This window comes from Trichoderma harzianum (genome assembly GCF_003025095.1).
Source record: "Trichoderma harzianum CBS 226.95 unplaced genomic scaffold M431scaffold_1, whole genome shotgun sequence".
NCBI classification, from domain to species: domain Eukaryota; kingdom Fungi; phylum Ascomycota; class Sordariomycetes; order Hypocreales; family Hypocreaceae; genus Trichoderma; species Trichoderma harzianum.
In genome coordinates this window covers 1,543,964-1,564,965 of record NW_020209249.1, presented here as the reverse complement: position 1 = coordinate 1,564,965, position 21,002 = coordinate 1,543,964, and the positions used below count along the sequence as shown (strand labels likewise).

The window sequence follows — 21,002 nt, the reverse complement described above, 5'->3', positions numbered from 1 at the left end:
CATCCAGGCAGCCCATCGCAATCCGCCATCCACCATCCACTGCTCGTCAAATCAATCAGCACTGCACCTGCGCTGCACTGCTGCGGTGGTCGCATTTGCTGTCGCCACAGCCACTGAAACGGTCTGACTGAACAGGGTGCTGGAGTGCAGACAAGCAGGAGTGCAGCAAGCAGGGAAGCAGGGGTGTAGAAAGAGAAAAAAAAAAAAGGGCCAGCGGATCTGGAGCCAAGCTCTGCAGCCAACGAAGACCTTGCAACAGTCGGCAGCATTTTGGGAGGTCACCAGTGTCTCGATGCTCCTCATTGCCCCACCCCACCATTCACACCAGATCATCCGCCTTTTTTCTCTTCAAGTCCAGTCGAGCTGGTGCTGTCGCTTTTTTCCATTTCTCTCCTCTTCTCTCACGGCAATACGACTCTTTCTGCTTGGCTGCAGCCTGCCCCTTGCCCACACTTTCTCTGCGGCTTCCATTCCTCCATCTGTCGTTTTTGGATTTGCTGCTTGCCCGCCTCTTCATTTAGCAGCCAGTTCTGCCTTGAGGTTCCCTCTTTTCTCTTTCCCTCTTCCTCCCTTCCTCCCTCCTCTCTCCGTCTCTCTCTCTCTCTGGCGTCTCTCGTTGCATTGCCTTTGTATTCCGTTGCTTTCCCAAATCAAGTTCCGTTGACTATTGCCCATCATGTCGCGACCAACGACTCGCATGAACGAGTATTTCGTGCCCCGTGATGGCATCGATCGTGAAGTCATCTCTGCTGATATTTGCCGCTACCTGGGCAATGATGCTTTGGTGCGACCTGGCCATTATGAGGTATGCCACTTTCAGCAACGCCGACTCTGACAACGGTCAACTCGAGCAATAGCAACGCATCTCGACTTGACTGGTCGCTAACGATTGTTCCTCCTTCAGAACCCACAGACTGGTCAACCCGTCCAAGGTTATTATATTACGGCTTATCGTAACCTGACGACCGTGAGTTTTTGCATCTCTCTTTTTGCCGCTCCCCTCTCGGCCATATCGACGACTTTTGTTTCCGGGCCCCGTTACTAAACTTGATACCCCCTAATTCGCAGGCCATGATCGAGGATCTCAAGGCCGACTCGGCCCGATGGGATAGGGAACGCCGCGCGCAGACCGCGCGCAACAGCAGCGGAGGTATCATCGCCTCGAGAGATGCCACTTACGGTGCCCCCAGACCGAGATCTAACTCGCCTACAGTCCAATACCGCTACTCTGAGACGCACCAGTCTCGGCAGCACCATGGCCCAACTGAACCACCTTTCCGAGATGATTCCTATCCTCCTCGTGATGGTCTTTATGACGCCCCAAGGTATCCAGGAACTGGCGCCCAAGGATATAATGGTGCCTCCGGTCCCTATCAGCCTCAACAGCAGCAGCAGGGCTACGCTCCTCCCAGTGGCGGTGCGTACGGCGGCAACGGCAACGCCGGCTTTCAGCAGCCTCAGCAATCCCCTGGACCCTCTGACGCCAGATACGTCGGAAATCCTCAAGGCGGCCCTATGATGAACCAGGGATACCAGAATCCGGATGGCCCGTATGTTTCAACTGGAGCCAACATGCCTCCCAGGAACTATCCCAATGATCCCTATGCCGGTGGCCACCCTGGAGCGTCTGTCCCAGCACCTCAACAACCCGTATACGCCTCAACCCAGCCTGTCCAGCCAGGATATCCCGCCCCAGCCTACCCATATCCTAACCAGGCTCCTTCGGGTGCTCCAGTCTATGCTACGCAGCCCCAGGACCCCTTCTTCGGCCGAGGTGCGTCTCCCAACAAAAACCACCCCAAGCCTACATCCAATTTGAATGCGCTCGTCTGATTTTGTAGCTTCCCCAGCAGGCCAAACCTCTCAGCAGCCACAAGGGTATGCCTCACAGGGACATGCATATGATGAAACCCCTCCTCCAACTCGCACTTCCGTTCCCCCCGCAGAAACACAGACACCACCTCGGGAATCAAGTACTCGTTTGAGTGACCGGGAAGGCGGCGACAGGAACCACCGACCACCACCACCTCGCCGATAAGGGAGAGGGAAATCCTTGAGGTGACACGCCCCTGCGAGGCGTGGGCTGATTCTTCTGATATAATTCTATCGTCAGAGCTCAACCCGGCCCCCATGGATTTGAATGTCTTACTCGCCCCTTTTCTATCATTTAGATAAAACTCCCAGGCAGGCACCGGTAGGGCTCTCATGGATTTTGCAAAGAAGAAGATCGAAGACCACAGGACAATATTCTAGACTGGATGGCCTTTCTTTTCTTTTCTCTCTCTTTCTCTCTCAGCCTTTCCGGACCTTGGACCGATAATTACCAGGAGATGCGCCAAGTTTGATGTTTTTTTTTCGCGCCATCTTCACATCTTCTCTTTTCTTTATTTCGGACTCCCTGAATTTGCACTTCACAAGTCATGTTTTTTTTTCCGAGGCTTTTTGACAAAATGCATTTGTTTTTTGTGTGGGATGGGTCAAATACTGAGCTTGTTGCCGGCTACAATGATAGCCTTGGATGAATAACGCCTGCATATGTTTGATAGCACTCGCTCCTGGCGCAAGGTGGGAAAAGAGAAGCGGAACTACGAATGCTTCTTGGGTGGTGGACTGTCTTGAAACCTTGCTGCCCCGGACTGGCCATAGGCGGAGTTATTTGTGTTTGTCTGGACTCGGTTTCCTTGGCGATCGCTGAGCATTCTCAGCCAAAGCTGGTTGTCTCGATCATGCCATTTAATAGAGTAGCAAAGCCGGACTCCTGGGCAGCAAGGTGAGCCTCATGGTTTGTATATATTAGCCATAACCTGTTGAAAGGATCATCATTGCCACTCTTCTCTTTTTTTTGTTTCGTTCCGTTGCTTCGTTTTCGACTGCTGCTTGTTTCGCCTTGAAAAAATGACCACATGGAGCCGTCTGGGAATATATCACCCCGAGGAGTGACAGTGCGGGAACTCTTTGCATGCTAAGCGCAAGAAGAAGCACTTACCAACCTCTGATCGAGATTAATGAACGCCGGAATGTAGTTGTTTTCCCCCCTTGGTTCCATGCCCGGACTCCCATGGTGCCTCCGAGCCGATTGAACCGTCCAAGCTTTCGAGCCTCATATAAGCGTAAATTGATCAAGCAGTGTACTCGGCGAGGATCATAGGAAGTAGATTGTTTGCCGGTGCTGGGTCTCCTATATTCACTGTTAGCCATATCCATTTGATCCTTCAAGCGCCGGAGCGCTTTGAGATGTGTGCAATTTCCTTGCTTGCTTTGCAATCGCCTGTGGACTTGTCGTTGTTGGGATTCACTATCATCACGAAAATTATTTGAGGAGATACGGAAATGGACAAAACAGACAGTGACATCGTTTTTGGCGATAGGCTCAGTCCTAACTCCAGCTAAGTTCGACAAAAGAAGTGATCTGTGTGATGCTGTAATTTGAACACTTCACGAAACCAAATGCGATGTGTCGTGCGGGTGAGTTTGGTTGGGTTGATATGATCCGGCGAGCCCAGGATGTATTTCGCAGAGTAGAACTGTTGCCTCTAGTTATGCCAACGGAGGTTGGTTTTCTCGCAACAAAGAGGTACTGGTAATGGTTCAAACGGTTCGATGAGATACGTTCCTGTCTCATCCCGGAGGGCAACATTTCACATGGAGCTGTCAAGGTATATACCAGTGATAGTGCCACTCACACCCACAGTTGTCGACATGCCCAGTGCCAGTCGTTAGGCAGATGTCCCTGGACCAAAATATCGCGTCGGTAATAGACTGATAACAACTGCGCGGATCATCTATTCCTGTTGGTTAGTAAGAGATTACGCTTCGTGTCATCATGCAAGCAATGGAGGGACCATTCATTCTTAACCTAGAGCGCATTCTGGTACCATCAGGTTCCTATCTTACCTAGGTAAGTAGCTGTGGCATGACAGACTATTTAGAAAACCACACAGTGGATCGCGTAAGGCATACGGGCGGTGAAGAGTTGACATTCGCGTTGATTGCGGGTTGGGAAATCACGGAGTTGAGTGAAGCTTGTCGAATTCAGATCATATTGTCTCGCGACAACGCTCCTCAACGACAACGAAGGCAACTTGACGGACACGGCATTTGTACATTTGGAGCTTTGTTTGCTTGAAACGAGATCAGAGATGCGCGTTTGGATATTCATGCACGTTGCTGCGGCATCGGCAGGTCGAGATTATGTTCCACTGCAGAAGTGCACAGGAAAAAAGGGCCCATAGCAACGGATAACAAGGCCATAGGACATGTTGAAGCAACGCCAGAAACGTGATGAAGATGCACGAAAAAGGCTCAAAAGAGGAGGAAGATGGGAGAGCCTCGTTTGACGGAGCTACGTGATGAATTCCCAGCAGGCAGCTACTACTAAGATACTAAAAGAATGGCAAGTCGAAGCGGTGACCTCTTAACCGACACTGCGATCATCCGGCTGTTCCTGCCTCTTACAGCTTCAGACGAAGTTCTCGCCAAAGTGCGCCAATAAGCTACAAAGAGCTGCGGCCAGCAATTTCACCGGCATTTTGCCAGCTTGCTCTCATTGGGCCAAAATATCCCCTGTCATCGCTAATTGGGGACTAGACCCTGCTGATAACCCTTGTTAGGCTCTGGGTAGTGATAACGAAGGGCGATATCTTGCTTTCAGTCGTTTGGATGTACATGCGCAGCCCTACGTCACTAGTAGCCGGTACACTGCGCGTCGTAATGACCGCCAGCGTTTATTCAGGTACGGGGTACGGGGTGTCAGCCTGGGAGGCCAGTACCTGAGCACCCGAAATGCAGGGCAAGGGAGCAAGAAGATTTGATGGAATACAAAACGCCTTTTTTTTTTTTTGGCATTGCATTTGCCGTAAGGAAGATCCACAAAGATGTAAGGCTAGTAAAACAGGTGCCAGATGAGAGTCATACTGGAAATTTGCAGAGACGGGTCATTGTATCCGTACTCTGTACTCCGTACGCCGTAACCTGCGAATAGCTGTACCAAATACCGTACTGTGCTTACATGCAGTACCTTGATAGCTGTACCTGATAGGGGGTACTGAGGTGTGAATAGAAGCAAAAAGAAAGCTCTGGTTAGCGACAAGAGAGGACGGAGATGTCGTCTCCAACTCATCGGCATCAATCCCAATCCTCGCAGTTTGGTAGTCCTCGGTCTATCCTGGCAAGCCTGGCACTGTCGACCCTGAACTTCAATTTTTTTTTAGCGCCTGTTAGCCCCCTAACCGGCTGCATCTATCACGCCCAATCGCCTCAAGGGCTCTGAAAAAAACGTTCCGGCCGCCTGCTGCTGCTTCGTACCTAATACCTGTGGCACGGTGCTAAATTCCCGTCATTGTGAAAAGGCTCAACAAACAATCTTTCATCACCGCTTTGTGCCGCCACTTTCTGCCTGGCCAAAATCTTTCTCCCGTCTCGTTGCGCCAGCCTCAGTCGGCTTGTGTGTGTTTGAAAACCGATATTCCAGATCGTTGCTCGTCATCGTCGCTGCGGATCGCCACAACGGTTATTTCTGATCTAAATTTTTTTTTTTTTGCATTTTCATTTTTACTATTGGGTGGGCAGCTGGTGCTGGATAGATGCCCCGCCATCGGGTCCTCCCAACCTAACACCAAAAGTTGTTCTGCTGAGCCCGCCTTTCTTCTACTCTCCTCCGCGCCAACGACAACAACACCCCTCTGTGTTGTCGTCCGCTCCTCTTTATACCCCCAAATATGGAATTTGCAACTGTCAGGGCCTTGCTGGCGGCCAGCTTGGACACAAACGCCGACAGCAGGCGACGTGCTGAGCTGCAACTGAAGCAGGTGAGTTTTCCAGAACCATCTTTTGTGTCCCTCCACTGCCACCGCCCGCCATCCGAAGCGTGAATACAGCGGCGGAAAAAAAAAAAAGGAAGAAAGCAGCGAGGGGGAGAGGCTGCCCTCATTCAAATGCTCGCGGAATAGGCACAAAGATTTTTTTGTCACTTTTACGCTCCAGTTGGGTCTCTGATGCTAATGCGCTTTTCTGTTTCGCTGCCTTTAGGTCGAGGATCATGCGGGTTTCCTGATCTGCCTGCTCGATGTCTTGGAAGCAGAGCAGGACGCCAGTGTCCGCCTTGCCAGTACGTCGTCGCTGCCCCTCCTTTGTTCCCTTTCCGAAGACGAGATACCACAGCGAGTCGAAGAGAAGAGAAGAAGAGACAGGGGAAAACATAAGGAGACGAAAGTAAAACTGAGGACTAACAATTGTCTCTTCAGCCGTCATCTACATCAAGAACCGAGTAAACCGCTCTTGGTACCAAGCCGAAGGTATTCCCTCCGAAAGCTCAATAGCCGAAGATGAAAAAGTCCGGATCCGAGACCGTTTGGTGCCCATCTTGGCTTCCTCCGAGGGGCTCGTCCGCCAGCAGCTTATTCCCGTTCTGCAGCGCATTTTGCAGTGTGATTTCCCTAGCCGGTGGCCGCGATTCCTGGAATTCACCCTGGAGCTGTTGAACACCAATAATGCGAACTCTGCGCTGGCTGGTTTGCAGTGTCTCCTCGCCATATGTCGTGCTTTCCGATACAAGTCCAACGAGAGCCAAGACCGACAGCACTTTGACAACATTGTTGAAGCCAGTTTCCCGCGACTCTTGGCCATCTGCAATGAGCTGGTGAACCAAGAAAGCGACGAGGCTAGCGAGATGCTGCACCTGGCTCTCAAGGCGTACAAACATGCCACCTGGGTATGAATACCCCTGTCTGCTCTCTCTCTCCTCCATCCCCATTCCTGGAGAGTGGACTCATGTTCAAACCCAAGTTCCGGAGCTGACAATATCCTTGCACGTCTAGCTCGAGCTCTCGCCGTACTTGCGACAAGACCAGGTCAACATCGCTTGGTGCACCGTCTTCCTTCAAACCGTTTCAAAGGCTCTTCCTGCCTCCGTTGTGATGAGCGATGTTACCGACCGAGAGAAACATCACTGGTGGAAGGCCAAGAAGTGGGCTTATTTCAACCTGAACCGTCTTTTCATTAGGTATTTGAGGCTCACCAAAACCCTTGTCTTTGATCTCTCCACTTGGTAATGGAGGGGCGAAGCAAATATGCGAACAATCAGGCTGACAGCTACGTTTCTAGACACGGAAACCCTACGAGCCCAGGCAAACAAGATGGAGCTGTTCAGTTCGCGAAAAACTTCACCAACACTATCGCCCCTGAAATCTTGAAGCATTATCTTCAGGAAATCGAGAAATGGGTAGCCAAGACCTCTTGGCTTAGCCGACCTTGTCTGTCCTACATCCTAGTGTTCCTCGATGAGACGGTACGGCCTAAGGAGATGTGGGTGCACTTGAAGCCGCACCTGACTAACCTCGTTACGCACTTCGTATTCCCGGTTCTCTGCTTGTCGCCGGAAGACGTCGAGCAATTCGAAGAGGAGCCAGAGGAATACCTTCACCGAAAACTGAACTACTTTGAGGAGGCGTCCGCCCCCGATGTTGCGGCGACAAATTTCCTGGTCAACCTTACAAAGAACCGCCGAAAGGAAGTCTTCGAGATTCTCAAATTCGTCAACGCTGTCGTTAACGAGTATGAGCAATCTGCCGATGACAAGAAGAACCACATTGCAAAGGAGGGTGCTCTCCGCATGATTGGAACCCTGGCTCCCGTCATTCTCGGAAAGAAGAGTCCTATTGCCGACCAGGTCGAATATTTCCTCGTCCGATATGTCTTTCCAGACTTCACTAGCCCCTTGGGCTACCTCCGAGCCCGAGCTTGCGATACCATCGAGAAGTTTGAACAGCTCAACTTCCAGGACCAAAACAACCTGCTCACCATCTACCGCAATATTCTGGACTGCATGGCAGACCCGGCACTCCCCGTTCGTGTCACTGCTGCCCTAGCGCTGCAGCCATTGATTCGACACGAAGTTATCCGAACAAGCATGCAGCAGAGCATTCCGACCATTATGCAACAGCTGCTGAAGCTGGCCAACGAAGCCGATATCGATGCCTTGGCTAACGTTATGGAAGATTTCGTCGAGGTATTCGCTACTGAGCTCACTCCCTTCGCCGTCGCCTTGTGCGAGCAACTTCGCGATACCTATCTTCGCATTGTGCGCGAGCTGCTTGAGAAGGAGAGCAAGGCTGGGGATGATGGTGAACTGTACAATGATTATGACGATAAGAGCATAACTGCTCTTGGTGTGCTGCAGACCATTGGGACTCTTATCCTTACGCTGGAAAGCACCCCAGATGTTCTCCTTCACATTGAAGCGGTTCTTATGCCTGTGATTCAAATAACACTGGAGAACAAGCTGTACGACCTCTACAACGAAGCATTTGAAATCATTGACAGCTGCACCTTTGCCGCCAAGGGCATCTCTCCCAATATGTGGAAGGCATTTGAGCTCATCCATACCACCTTCAAGGCTGGAGCTGAATACTATCTCGAGGATATGCTCCCCGCATTGGACAACTTTGTCCAGTACGGCGCGCCTGCCCTGGTCCAGAACCCGGAATACGTCCAGGCTCTCTATTCCATGGTAGCCGACATGTTCAGTGACACCGTAGAGGGAGGCGTTGAGCGAATTTGCGCCTGCAAGTTGGCTGAGGCTATGATGCTAAGCCTTCGGGGCAGCATCGACAGCTGTGTCGAGGGTTTCATCAACATGGCTATGAACATCCTGGCTGGCCAAGAGGTCAAGGTGAAGAGCTACAAGATTCATCTGATGGAAATGGTTATCAACGCTGTGCACTACAACCCCATGCTCACCCTGCAGGTTCTGGAGACCAACGGCTGGACGAATAGGTTTTTCAGCCTATGGTTTGGCAGCATGTCGTCCTTCAGCAGGGTTCATGATAAGAAGCTCTGCATTGTGGCCATTTCCGCCCTTCTCGGCCTCAACCATGATCAAGTTCCAGCCAGCATCTCTGTCGGATGGCCACGGCTGCTCCAGGGCATCACGGAACTCTTCCGAACATTGCCTAGCGCCATGAGGAGTATGTTTTCTTATCCCCCCCTTTTTTGCTCCAATTTGTATATCTCAACGCTAACCATTGGAAACCAGATCGAGAGGATGCCCTGCGCGATGACTTCACTCTAGATGCTGGCTATGATTATGTCGACGAAGATGAGTGGGATGAGAGAGACGTGGCTTGGAACGGAGATGAGGAGGCTGGCTCTGCTGGTGACGACGAGTCTCCGGAGACCAAGGATGAGAGCGCTGCCTATCTTGAGTTCCTCAACGAAGAGGTTAGTTTACAACCCCCACCCCGAGTAGAACCCCTCCCGAGTACTGTACCGGCTGACGCTAAGCTTCCATCCAGGCACAAAAGTTCAGTCGCGTGATTGACGACGACGACGAGGAGGAGCTCGGAGAAGACAGCGTTCTTCTCGAGTCGCCGCTGGACAAGATCGAGCCATACCAGCTCTTCAGGGCAACATTGCTAAGTGAGTAGACCGTCACGACCTGCCACCCCTGTGGCTATGATGCATTAGCGCATGCACTCCTTTTCCTGTTGCTAACCAATAATGCCCCATTTACAGAGATGCAACAAGACCAACCCCAATTTTACGCAAACCTCGCCAGCCACCTTTCTGGTGAGGAGCAAGGCCTCATTCAGGACATTATTGTGAAGGCAGAAGAGGTAGCCCAGGCGCAGCTCCAAGCACAGCAGGCTGAGATGATTGCTCCGCATGCCGCCGCTAATGGCGGTGCCAACTGAAAGCGAGCGATTTGTGATTCATAGGATGGGAAACATTGGATGAAAGAACATCTTGTATGGATGCTGCTTTGTGGGGACTCATGCAATTACAACCCAGTGTCTCGGGCAAGCAAGCGTTACTGTTTATGAGGAGATGAACTTGATGATATTCCCCTGGCATGAACTGATACGAGAGTGGGAGAAGGTGGGAAATGAAAAAAAGAAGAAGAGAGAAAAAAAAAGAGAGAAAAAAAAAAGAAAAACGGCAGCAGAGGCAAACGAGGAAAAAAAGAACTCTAGACAATGCAAAAAGCGGCTGATGAGGGAGAGGACTATTGAAGATGGCGGAGGAATGAAAGGAGAACAGCCGAAACCCCCCCCCCCCGGCGTAATGAAAGGTAAGTCTTGCAGAAGGAAGGCAACATGGCTGCTGTGATTTGAGCAGTAGCGCAAGAGGAAAGATTATTTGGATGGGGAATTTATTTTTATTTATCATTTTTTCCGTGACTCAGGCGCAGGCTGGTGATTTGCGGCCATTTCGAAAGAGCACATAAGGCATTGGCAGACGGTGTTGATGTGCGCCTGATTATACAGAGAGGAGGGCACAATCAAGTATGTAGTAGGTAGCTCGATAGGTACACAGATGTATGCATCGCGCATCGTATGTGCAAATTAGTATTTATATTCACAGGCAGCGCGTCAACAACCAGGAGAAGGGTTTCAATTGTGTTGAGTTGCAGTTGTCGTTGAGGTCTGTTATCAACAACTGATAAGCCATCAACAGCGGCCGCTTCGGCGGGCTCCGACCGCAAGAGCCACTGTTCACCGGGCTCATCCCCACTGTAGGCCACTAGAAGCTCGGATAAGCTTCAGGGCTGTTTCTAATTGGCACGACAGCGCATCCACGCCCCTCTCAGCGGCCGGTTTAGGCCTAGAAGCTGGCCACATGGTCTCAATTCCATTACCTAAAGCACAGAGCATCATAGGTACCCAACTTTCCGTCTGTACGACTCACCACATGTCATGTGCAGTCGAGCTCCCTTCCGTCACTCATCTTCATCTTCATCTTTGCATCTCTTCTGCTTCTGCTTCTGCTGCTTCCACTGTTACTCTCTTTCCTTCAACTCTCTTTCATTCTGCTGTCAGCCCCGAAATAGAGCCCAATTGGCAAGAATTGAATCGATTAAGCGATGACGACCCGGTACCGTGTTGAGTGTAAGTCTGCCCAATTCATCTCCCCTCCACCCCCTCAGTGCCCTTCCGTTACACAGAGCTGGAGGGGGGGATGTGAGGATAGAGAAGGGGACATGAAGAGACTGATAGAATCTTTAGATGCCCTCAAGACCCATAGACGGGATCAGTTCATCGGTATGTCGCTTTCAGATGACAATGGCTCTGGGTACTGGTGTTTTGATACCGGAGCTTTGACATTGCGAGATCATGTCATAGCAAACAATTGGGGGGCCCAGTCTGGAGTTTTTTTTCGAGTCAATTCAGTAAACTAACACATCGCCTTGGAATTGTGCTAGAATGGATAAAGGGTCTCTTGGCTGTGCCATTTGTGCTTTACTCCCAGCCGACGGGAGTGTTTGGCGATGATACCAACGTGGCCAAGATGGCCGAGGAGGCCCACAGACGCTACGCAGAGATTATGAGAGATGTCGAGCTGATGATTGACGATCACAGTTAGTATTATGACCTCTCATCCTTTTCTTTTTCTAATTGTTTGGTTCCCGCATACTGATTCAATAACATCAAATAGTCGCCCGCCAAAACCAGGACCGCGTGCTCCCTTCCAAGCTTGGAATGCTGGTGCCAACTGCAGGTCCTTTCTTCACACGACTGCCCCTGGAGGCAGCATTCAAATACCAGGACCGGAAGCGATACATGTCTTCAAGACGATATGTAGCCCCCTCTTTCAACGATGTGCGCCTGGTTCTCAACTCAGCTCAGATAATGGCTGTGACGAATGGTGCTCTTCAGCTAGCCACTTTTGATGGTGATGTCACGCTGTACGACGATGGACAGAGCTTGGAACCGTCAAGCCCTATCATTCCACGCCTGCTAGGTATGTCATTCTCTTCCTTTAACGCATCAATCGTTGCTTTTGCCTCTTCATCCTGTTTAGGGATATGTAAAGAATAATGATGAGCGAGATTGCTTACGTATTTCATAGACCTCTTGCGCAAAAACATCAAAATCGGCATTGTGACAGCTGCTGGCTACACCACCGCAGACCGGTACTATGGCCGTCTCCATGGCTTACTCGATGCCATTGCCAACTCCACAGACCTTGACCCTATACAGAAGCAGAATATTGTTATCATGGGTGGTGAGGCTAACTATCTCTTCGAATACGAGCCATCTTCACCATACCGGCTGGCGCCTGTTCCGCGACCAGAGTGGTTGACCCCAGACATGGCGGCCTGGTCCGAGGCGGAAATCACGGCGCTTCTGGATGTCGCCGAGTCAGCGCTTCGGGACTGTGTCCGCACGATGAACCTACCAGCCATCATAGTTCGAAAGGATCGCGCCGTGGGAATCGTTCCCAACCCTCCCGAAATCCGCATTGCACGAGAGAGCCTGGAAGAGACGGTATTGGTGGTTCAGCGTATCCTGGAACTAACCGCCCTTGGTGCTCCTTCGCAACAGGCTGGCCAAGGCGCTCAGGGCTGCCGCGGAGTTCCCTTTTGCGCCTTCAACGGTGGCCGAGATGTCTTTGTTGACATTGGTGACAAGAGCTGGGGCGTGACTGTCTGCCAGCAGTGGTTCGGAAGACGCAACGGGGCAACCACTGGAGCCGATGCAGCTCTGACAGCCATCAAGGGCGAAAACACACTACACGTGGGAGATCAGTTTTTGAGTGCCGGATCAAACGACTTCAAGGCGCGAAGTGTGGGAACTACAGCATGGATCGCGAGCCCGGCAGAGACGGTGGAGTTACTGGATGAGCTGGCGGATTTGATGCAGAAGAAGCTTTCATGATGAGATTGCGATATTTCTTAGATGAGCATGAAATGGCCCTCTCTTTGTTTGGGAAGCGGCGTAATGCATTTTTCTAGAGGACCATCTATTTAGCCATGTTCTGGATACTATTTTGAAGGAGCATTGCCAGAGGCGCCTTGGATATCAAGTTTGGACGATTTTGGAGTTTATTATCCCCGTGTCTGCTTGGGCTATGGTATGAACTTTGGAATTTCGATATAAATACATAATTGCATATTCTAATCGTCACAACCATACTGTCATTTATTCGTACTGGCGATGTGCAATCTGTCCAAGATAAGAGAGTCTCCCGGGATTTCGGTTTGATAGCATTTCCGACATGGCATACAGCCATCCGGATTCTCCATGTAGCACCTAGAAAGGCTTTTGCATGAATTCTCAAATTATTACAAAAAGCCGGCTTAATCAATAAGAATAAAGTCCCTCTTGTTATGCCGTCATATCGATTTCCCATTGAAACCACATGACCGCAAACCGCAGATCTCATTTTGACAAATAGCGTCCTTCTCCATGTTGAATCTCACCCACCCGGGGATTTTTATCTGATCGGCGGTAGGGCTCTGAGCTGCCAGCATGTGCATATCGGCCGGTTGATGAAGGTCCACCGAGACATGAATTTTACCAAACCCTTGTCGGGTCAATGGAGGCCGTAAATGTGAGCCCATGTGGCAGCACCGGGAAAATCATTGCCGGGTACCTCGCTGATTACTGCCGTTGTTGCGGAGCGATCCAAAGGCCAGGATGGATCAGATCGACAAATGTGATTGCCAACAATGGATGTGATGGCCGGCACTGTTGCTAGCCCAACGGTTGAGCTTGACCATCACCGCTCCAAATATCTGTCTCTCATTACTCGCGGGTGATGATGCACACCAAGCATTCACCCACCTGATATTAACCACCGCAAGCTCATCTTGTCGGATATTGACAAGAATCTCGTCCGCATCGTCGGCCGCACCAATCGGCCATTGCATGCAGCTCTTCTCGTCCCCACGGAACCAAAGCTTTCTTCGCTCTTTTTCTTTCCAGCTCCTTCTGCCTTGTGGAGTAGTTCCTCGGTACGGCAGTGAAGACGCACAAAAACAGAGAGCTGCCGATCAGCAGTGGATACGAGGACGGAGCGCATGAGTCGGGTCCGCATACTGACTTGCGGCAAAGTTGAATTTTTTCGGATTACTATCACAGTTTTCGTGGCGTTCGCTATTGTTTGACTATGCTGCTTGCTTACCTCCAAGTGGCTCGGTATAGAGACGTATTTGCTAACACCAACAAGTAGCAATCCCTGAAAGAGCCCGTGTCGGCGATATGCCAAGAACACCGTCGTCTTGGTATTAGGCAGTCAAATAAATGTAGTCGGTGGTCAGCTTATAGAAAGGTATTCAATATCGAAATGTTGTATACGTTGGAGGTTCGATGCTGTCGATAAGGAATCACGTGAAGTATTGTTGAGGAGGAAGGATGTAGATTCCACTCATCGCCAACATTTCTCCAACAAACCAACAAAGTCATTTCATCACAAATCTCCAATCTCCAATCATCGTACAAGTCCGCATTCCCACATCTTCATCCCCTCGACAGCTGAACTAACAGGCCAGGCATCTTCCCTGCTAGCCATGCCAATAGCCCCAACTGCCTTCTGCCGATGCCAATTCCACCAAAGCCAACCTAATCCTTAGCGCATGGCTGTCAGGCATCTCGAGCAGTTAGATCGTCTCCCACATGTGCTTCACCTTACTCGAGATCGGCAAACTAGCCACTGGCTTCACCTGCCGCCCTGGACTCGCTCAGGGCCATGTTGATCAACTCAAATACTTTCACTGCTGGATTTGACATATGCCACTTGTGAGTGGGGAGATGTGATGAAATCGGGCATGGCGCAGGCCGGCGTCAGCAATGGCGAGACCGACGACGGCTCTAATTCTCTAAACCACCGAACTATATTCAAGGTGGGCTTTTTTTTCTTCATGGTGGCGGCGAGCTTTTTAGGGTCTCGGACCCGCGGAGAGGAATCGTTATAGGTTGGACGGGAGACGGACCATCGTGAGTTGTCCGTTTGCGCCTCGTTTTATGCCTTTTTGTTTCGTGGGCTTGGCTCTGACCTAGTCAAAACGTTCAGGATTGGGCTCCAGGAGTTTGAGAACATCACAAGGACTGTTTCGAAGACAGCCTAGTCTAAATCAGTTCTTCAAAGGCCATCCGTTTCACTGTATCAAAGGGTATGGTGGAAGGGCGCTCTTCTTCAAATCGTTCATTATCTGCTTCTCTCCCAGTCACGGCCCGCGAGCCGTCACCCTTATAGTCTCTCCTTTTTTCGATCAAGTACGAAAACCTACAGACACTACGTTGCCACATACCACTGAACATGGCCACACTTCCTCCGCCTCCCGATGGGGTCAATCTCGACGAGAGCAGGAGGGCTTCCATCATGGTAACCTCGATAGTCACCTGGATCCTAGCAGTCATTGTCGTTGGGCTACGAATCTTAAGCCGTCGCATGAAGAACATTAGCCTATGGATAGACGACTGGCTCATTATTGCGGCTCTGGTACGTGCCTCTGGTCTCTAATTAGCTGGAAGTGATGCTAATGATTACTTAGGTTCCCTCCTGCGCTCATGTCTTTGGGATGGGTGCATACGGTCAGCATACTCTAAGAGTCGACACTTCTCCTTTTTTCCTCTTCACAACACTAACGCTTCACCAGCTGTCAGTCGTGGCCTTGGCAAACATGTTTGGGCCGACCCCCCAGATGCACAATACGCGTGGGCAATTGGACTGTTCATCGCCGAATTGGGCTATTTCGTGACCATTGCATGCGTTAAATGGTCCATCCTTGCCTTCTATTGGCGGTCCTTCAAGATCAGAAGCTCTGTTAAGATTCCTATCTACATCCTAGCCGTCATAGTCCTGCTGTGGGCTACTTCTGTCGTGAGTCTTTGAACCAAGAATGCAAATAGAAGCCACCAAGAATTTGCTAACTGGTATTTAAAGATCCTTGTGACCATCTTTCAGTGCCAACCTACCAGTGCTTGGTGGAACCGCTTCAACCCGACGCATCCTTTACAGCCAGACCAATACAAATGCACCGTGGATTCCGTCAAATTCTTCTATGGAAATGCAATCCCAACCATAGTCACCGACGTTTTGATGCTCGCCTTGCCTCTTCCATATATCACAAAATTGCAGCTTCCCAAAGGACAAAAATGGGCTCTCGCGGGAATTTTCCTCGTGGGACTCTTGTAAGTGGCTAATATCTCTCTCCCTACCTTGATCTCGGCTTCCTGATTGCCAGAGTATCTGACCAATGTACAGTGTCACGATCGTCTCCATTGTGCGTCTTCACTACCTCCTCCAAGGTAATTTGACCAGTCCGGATATCACCTGGAATTTCGTCGATATTGCTCTCTGGTCTGTTCTCGAAGGAAACGTGGCCATTTTCTGCGGTAAGTAAGCACTGATACACCCAATATTCCTAACAGCATCATCGGAAATCACCATTCAACTATTTGGTGGCTAATTCTTTGTCACTTTATAGCTTGCCTTCCCTTCTTAAGGCCAGTACTAAGCAGATTCACCTTTGGCATCTTCAGCCTCTCGTCGCTCCCTTCAAAGAAGCAGCAGCCGTCGAGTGGTACTTTAAGGATGAGCCTTCATCACAGGGATGCTCCTCGCACTTGGCAAAGAGATAGCCGGTTCGTGACCGCAACTTCTCACTCCCGAGCGTACAGCACCGCCAACGAGACGGATGAGCATCCGTTTGCGCATCTTACAGACGATGGCTCGGAGCATAGCGTGCCTGTCAAGGAGACGCCGGACGTACCACGCATTGAGCTCACAAATGTCTCTGTAGGAGGAGACGTCGTTCAGCCCAGCGGCATAGTCATTACGCGCGAGTTCCATCTACAGCACCAAGACGTATAAACGAAATTCAATGGCCTATTATATCTTTCACATGTACATATTACGTACGGAGTACTTACTGTCGGTAAGTACTCTACGATTGCATCCACTGATGCTTCTTGTATATATTTTTCTCATGACCTTCTGTGGGGACATTACTGTTAGCAATTTGCTGCCAGCCCCTTATCTTATGACGTTCCAAATTGTCACGACATGGAATGGCAACATGTTCAAGTACTCAATTAGGAGCTTGGACAATCCAATACCTAATCTTAATGCTATCCAACATCAAATTCTGAGACTTTCTTTCTACTGAAAACCATCTTGAATCAATCACTCCATCATTTTATTGAGATAGACGCTGCCTTTGTCTTGTTACGCCTTGCAATCAGCCAAATACCTTGCGGGTATTCTTCAAGTTGTCGATTGCCTCTTCATCCTTAACCAACTCCCAAAGCTCGTCGATGCGCTGAACAATCCATGGCTCCAGGGGACCGCCCTCGAGTTCCTTCATTGTGTCGGCCAGTTGGTCCGAGGTTGAAGCACCGATAATCATCTCATCGCCCGAGTGGCTCTTGAGACCAGAGTGATGTCTCACCCATCTATATGCCAGGCCGGCTCGGCTAATGCCCGATTTCTCAGACAATGTTCCAAACTCTCCAAGCATCTTCATGTATGACGGCTTATAGAAGAGACCACGTGAAAATTTGCCAGTCGCCGTGTCGGGATTCCAGCTCCCCAGGCCCTGTTCGATGTACTCTGGAGTCTTGGCTAGGAAGCCACCTGCCATGGGGGAATATGCCTGGATGGAAAATCCGAGCTTCCGGAGCATTGGAAACAGCTCAGTTTCATGGTGACGAGCAGCAAGGCTGTAACTGGTTTGGAAGACACTCGGCAACACATAGCCCTTTGACTTGGCAATGTCGTAGATGCTGAGGATCTGCTCGCGACTAAAGTTGGAGATGCCGAACCTCTCAAAGCTTCCTTTTTCATAGAGCTTCTGGATGGCTTCCATTTGCTTCTCAAACGAGACAGTTTCATCAGCTCCGTGAAGGAGGTACGTTCGCACCTAGAAGAGATGTCAGAAATCTAGAGACCCGAAAGAAGTACTTGAGAGGTTGGCTATACTCTTTGAGTCTGCAGTGCCGCCAAACTCTGTTCAGCCGACTCTTCAATCTTGTCCGCAAAGCCACTTGCAAAGCCTGTTGGCGCCTTGGTATCAACGGAAAACTCTGGACCCAAGTGTAAGCTTCCAATAGCCATCTCTGATGCTCCACCTCCCTGTCCAAATGCATTAGTGCTTCTTCCTAACAAATCGATAGATAGATAAGCCCAAGTTAGGATCTTACATATAATCTAGCAGTGTCTAGAATTGAAATGTTGTGAGTACGCATAATGGAAATGATGCCCTGTAGTTTGGCTTCATCGCTTGGGAACCAGGTATGAGTCCCCACGGACAAGGTGATAGGTGATTCTTCAGACATGTTGAATCAAAAGTAGGTGACTTTCAACAAAGAAGGGAGTTCTCTATCCGATTTTTGGGAGAAGACAGTGAATGATGGTGGTAACAATTGCAACACAGGTACCATTGGAAATATAAATAGTTGATTCCAGACAAGAGAGGGACATTTTGGTTGGAAATCAAGAAGAATCAAATCGTCACGGTTTGGGAGCAGCAAGACCAAGCTGGCCATCACAAATCCTTTCCAACTGAGAACTGCGGGAGCTTTCCCCCTTCCGTCTGAGAGCCGCGGGAGTTTTCCCACCGGCCGTGGCTTAGACACGAAAGGCAGTGGAAGCGGGAAAAGTACCGTCGGCGGCCCCACGCCGACGCTCTCCACCGTACGGCGGGCGGGCTTATAAATGAAGCCCGCAATCAACGCAAAGGCGCAGCTCCTTGCCATCAGGGTAGAGCGGAGCGCGAGGCCGAGGCGAAGAATACCGATATATATAAGGCAATATACCTGACACGTTTCCTGGAAGGCGTCACTGTCATTTCTATCTCATGATTCGTAGTCGACGAGACCGGTTATATGTTGAAGTCAACATTGGCATCCAGTTTTGGAAACTATCTCGTCACGTTTGTTTGCTGAGGGTTAGTTCTTCGCCAGGCCTATAGGCTAAATCGAAGCCGCCTTGTTAAGTTAGCAGATGAAGATGATGGCCAGTTATTACCCATAGATGGGATATCGAGAAGCCTTTGCGGGTCTTCACTCCGTGAGCAACACCTTAAGCTAACCTGCACGGCAAAAGCTCTGAATTAGTTTAGAGCCAATCGGTTCGTATAATCAAGACGAGTTACTTGATGGGCCGCCAACTCTGGGGGCTTCTGGTGCAAGCAGCATGAATCTGAACCAAACTACCTCGGTTACTTATTTGCATCCTCCTTTTGCCATATAGAGATTTTCGTGGCCGAAAATACACTCTTCGCTGAGTCGACTTCACACACTTCATCCAGCAGGCGGATGCGTATGATAGCTCGCAATGCTTGCCTCGTTTCGTTTAGGATACAGGTAGATGACTCGATATCGAGCTTTCGGAATCACACGTAGTACACGTCTCTTTCCTTCCGTCTGTTTGCACTCAAACGTGGCTGATTGTCTCACACGGCATGATGGTTAAGAGTAACACTAGCTGCTGCTACAAGGGAACGAGCCTGCTCCAAGCGAGCCAGTAATAGAAGCCCAAGAATTCTTGAATCTCCTGCTCAGACGACTGGTGTGAAACACTATGACCAGAAGCCTCAGGTGAGAAGTCGACGGGGATAGATTTGTCGGAAAGCAAGAGTGACAATTGAACGCATCATTGTCTCGCTTGCTAATAGCGCCAAGATCTTAGATCAGGATGCCAAGATCTGTAGCCTGCGCAACTCACAGGCTGGCATTCGAGTTACTCGAGCCGCCTGTGAAACTGCTAGGCCAAATGCTTATATGGCGAGGATGCGAGCCCAATAATCAGGTATCCAATAATTAACGGCTTGATGGGGATATGATATTCGGCTTATCACCAAAGACAAGATGTACATCCGGACATTACGATGCCAATCGATGGTGGAGAGCCGTCATGTAATACATCGTCTTGGTTGCGGAATGTTTGTCTACACACTGACACAGCACCACTATCAGATGGCCTCGGTACGACATGCCAAGATACTCCATGCCACTTGGCGAAACGAGCAATCCTAAGCGGGAGCAAATGGAGATCCGTTTTCATGTCGCAGTCCTAAGTCAGACCTGAATAGCTCGGCAGGCGCCAATCTCCGTTAATCGATCGAAGGAGCACCGTAGGATCACCTGAGTCGCCGACTAACATCTTTGTGCCACGTATGGTGTACAGATGCGTGACTTGAGGCCTTCTGGAAAAGGGGGGGGAAATGGGAGAAAAGTCTTCCCATGGGAGGATATACCAGTAACTACCAAGCACATACTGTTAGCCTCTTGGAAAAAACAGAATGCGCCTAGTGGACGCGCATCCATGAGAGTCTCGAGGCGCTCCAGCAGTCAAATTAGAGGAGGCATAGATAAGCCTGGCTACTTGCAAGTAAGGAAGCCGATTGCTGCCATGAATCACAGCTAACCAGGTGAGACAGACTTAGATGAAAGATTGCCCCCTTAGTCTATACAACGTGTACTTATCTGCCGTTCCATTAGTTTGCATCACGGGAATCGCGTGGCTTGGCGCTTCTTCCCTCTCACAGGATGGGAGACACATCCGCAGCGCTGTGGTCTGGCCATATTCATCACGAATCAAATGCTGATGTAACTCGAACCAGTGAATTAAGTCAGCCTCTTGGGTAGCAAGGCGGAGAATCCATCATATGACAAAATGGACGTCTGGTGTATCCACTGAACTGTTAGTTTCGGACAGGACGCATCTCAAAACTGTGATACCTATCTTTAGATGATAGTGTGGGCCGAATCTATGTCGATCAAGCATGCTCCAGAATGCCAGCCGTTTTCAAAAGGGCACAGGCAAACAGGTATCTTCAACCAGAAGATGTTCATCTCATCTCATCCCTAGTGTTCTTGGCGGTCGTCTTGGCGATGCTACTTGCCGGCTGGAGATGTGGACCATGTCTTAAATTCGTAAGCCTGCCTAGAAAGAAGGCAAATTGCCCTTCTCAGGAGTCGTAGGATGGAGGATTGTACTCGATTCAGTGAAGGAACGAGTATGGTTCAGGCGCTTACACCAGCGGACTTGAAATAATCCAAGCAAAGAAATGATACCAAAAAAAAAAAAAAAAAAAAAAAAAAAAAAAAAAAAAAAAAAAATCAAGCACAACCACACAGAGGCAAAGATCGGATCCTAGAAAGAAGGTGGTGCGTCAGCAAGGTCGTCACCTTGGAAATATAGCACTGCTAGCAGGCAGCCAGGCGGGGTGGAGGGGGGCGCAAGTCCGCGGTACCTGTTGGGGTGCGTCGATTCGGCAC

General features: G+C 50.0%; 7 protein-coding genes across 7 annotated transcripts; 6 read left to right on the top strand and 1 right to left on the bottom strand.

The window, feature by feature from the left end:
* The first annotated feature begins 193 nt into the window (after window positions 1–193).
* On the top strand, window positions 194–867 carry M431DRAFT_181199 (hypothetical protein). The gene has a single exon (XM_024913131.1). The coding sequence runs from the start codon at window positions 293–295 to the stop codon at window positions 662–664; it is 372 nt and encodes a 123-aa protein (XP_024780119.1). The 5' UTR covers window positions 194–292; the 3' UTR covers window positions 665–867.
* M431DRAFT_71234 (hypothetical protein) lies at window positions 677–2,038 on the top strand (the record flags this gene model as incomplete). Its single annotated transcript, XM_024921874.1, has 4 exons — window positions 677–805; window positions 905–967; window positions 1,069–1,774; window positions 1,842–2,038. The coding sequence occupies 4 exons, from the start codon at window positions 677–679 to the stop codon at window positions 2,036–2,038; spliced, it is 1,095 nt and encodes a 364-aa protein (XP_024780118.1).
* Window positions 2,039–5,717: 3,679 nt separating this feature from the next.
* M431DRAFT_476932 (hypothetical protein) lies at window positions 5,718–9,689 on the top strand (the record flags this gene model as incomplete). Its single annotated transcript, XM_024915519.1, has 8 exons — window positions 5,718–5,807; window positions 6,028–6,106; window positions 6,243–6,709; window positions 6,816–7,000; window positions 7,102–8,963; window positions 9,032–9,216; window positions 9,291–9,414; window positions 9,511–9,689. 8 exons carry the CDS (start codon window positions 5,718–5,720, stop codon window positions 9,687–9,689), a joined length of 3,171 nt encoding a protein of 1,056 aa, XP_024780117.1.
* Window positions 9,358–10,531, top strand: M431DRAFT_181167 (hypothetical protein). The gene is made up of 2 exons (XM_024913130.1): window positions 9,358–9,414; window positions 9,511–10,531. Exon 2 carries the CDS (start codon window positions 9,823–9,825, stop codon window positions 10,102–10,104), a length of 282 nt encoding a protein of 93 aa, XP_024780116.1. The 5' UTR covers window positions 9,358–9,414; window positions 9,511–9,822; the 3' UTR covers window positions 10,105–10,531.
* A 162-nt stretch (window positions 10,532–10,693) lies between these two features.
* Window positions 10,694–13,087, top strand: M431DRAFT_502578 (hypothetical protein). The gene is made up of 5 exons (XM_024918170.1): window positions 10,694–10,883; window positions 11,001–11,036; window positions 11,198–11,353; window positions 11,431–11,736; window positions 11,845–13,087. Exons 1-5 carry the CDS (start codon window positions 10,859–10,861, stop codon window positions 12,651–12,653), a joined length of 1,332 nt encoding a protein of 443 aa, XP_024780115.1. The 5' UTR covers window positions 10,694–10,858; the 3' UTR covers window positions 12,654–13,087.
* Window positions 13,088–15,036: 1,949 nt separating this feature from the next.
* On the top strand, window positions 15,037–16,593 carry M431DRAFT_501 (hypothetical protein; the record flags this gene model as incomplete). Its single annotated transcript, XM_024917975.1, has 6 exons — window positions 15,037–15,219; window positions 15,272–15,311; window positions 15,377–15,600; window positions 15,664–15,911; window positions 15,985–16,115; window positions 16,208–16,593. The coding sequence occupies 6 exons, from the start codon at window positions 15,037–15,039 to the stop codon at window positions 16,591–16,593; spliced, it is 1,212 nt and encodes a 403-aa protein (XP_024780114.1).
* A 367-nt stretch (window positions 16,594–16,960) lies between these two features.
* M431DRAFT_489205 (hypothetical protein) lies at window positions 16,961–18,056 on the bottom strand (the record flags this gene model as incomplete). The annotated part of the gene is made up of 3 exons (XM_024916650.1): window positions 16,961–17,641; window positions 17,701–17,853; window positions 17,922–18,056. 3 exons carry the CDS (start codon window positions 18,054–18,056, stop codon window positions 16,961–16,963), a joined length of 969 nt encoding a protein of 322 aa, XP_024780113.1.
* Window positions 18,057–21,002: the final 2,946 nt, after the last annotated feature.

Bases quoted from the DNA above. Each gene is read 5' to 3' on its own strand.
- M431DRAFT_181199 (XM_024913131.1), top strand. From the start codon at position 293: ATGCTCCTCATTGCCCCACCCCACCATTCACACCAGATCATCCGCCTT.
- M431DRAFT_181167 (XM_024913130.1), top strand. From the start codon at position 9,823: ATGAACTTGATGATATTCCCCTGGCATGAACTGATACGAGAGTGGGAG.
- M431DRAFT_502578 (XM_024918170.1), top strand. From the start codon at position 10,859: ATGACGACCCGGTACCGTGTTGAGT. The intron at 11,037-11,197 runs GTATGTCGCTTT...GAATTGTGCTAG, and splicing joins TAGACGGGATCAGTTCATCG to AATGGATAAAGGGTCTCTTG. The intron at 11,354-11,430 runs GTTAGTATTATG...AACATCAAATAG, and splicing joins GCTGATGATTGACGATCACA to TCGCCCGCCAAAACCAGGAC.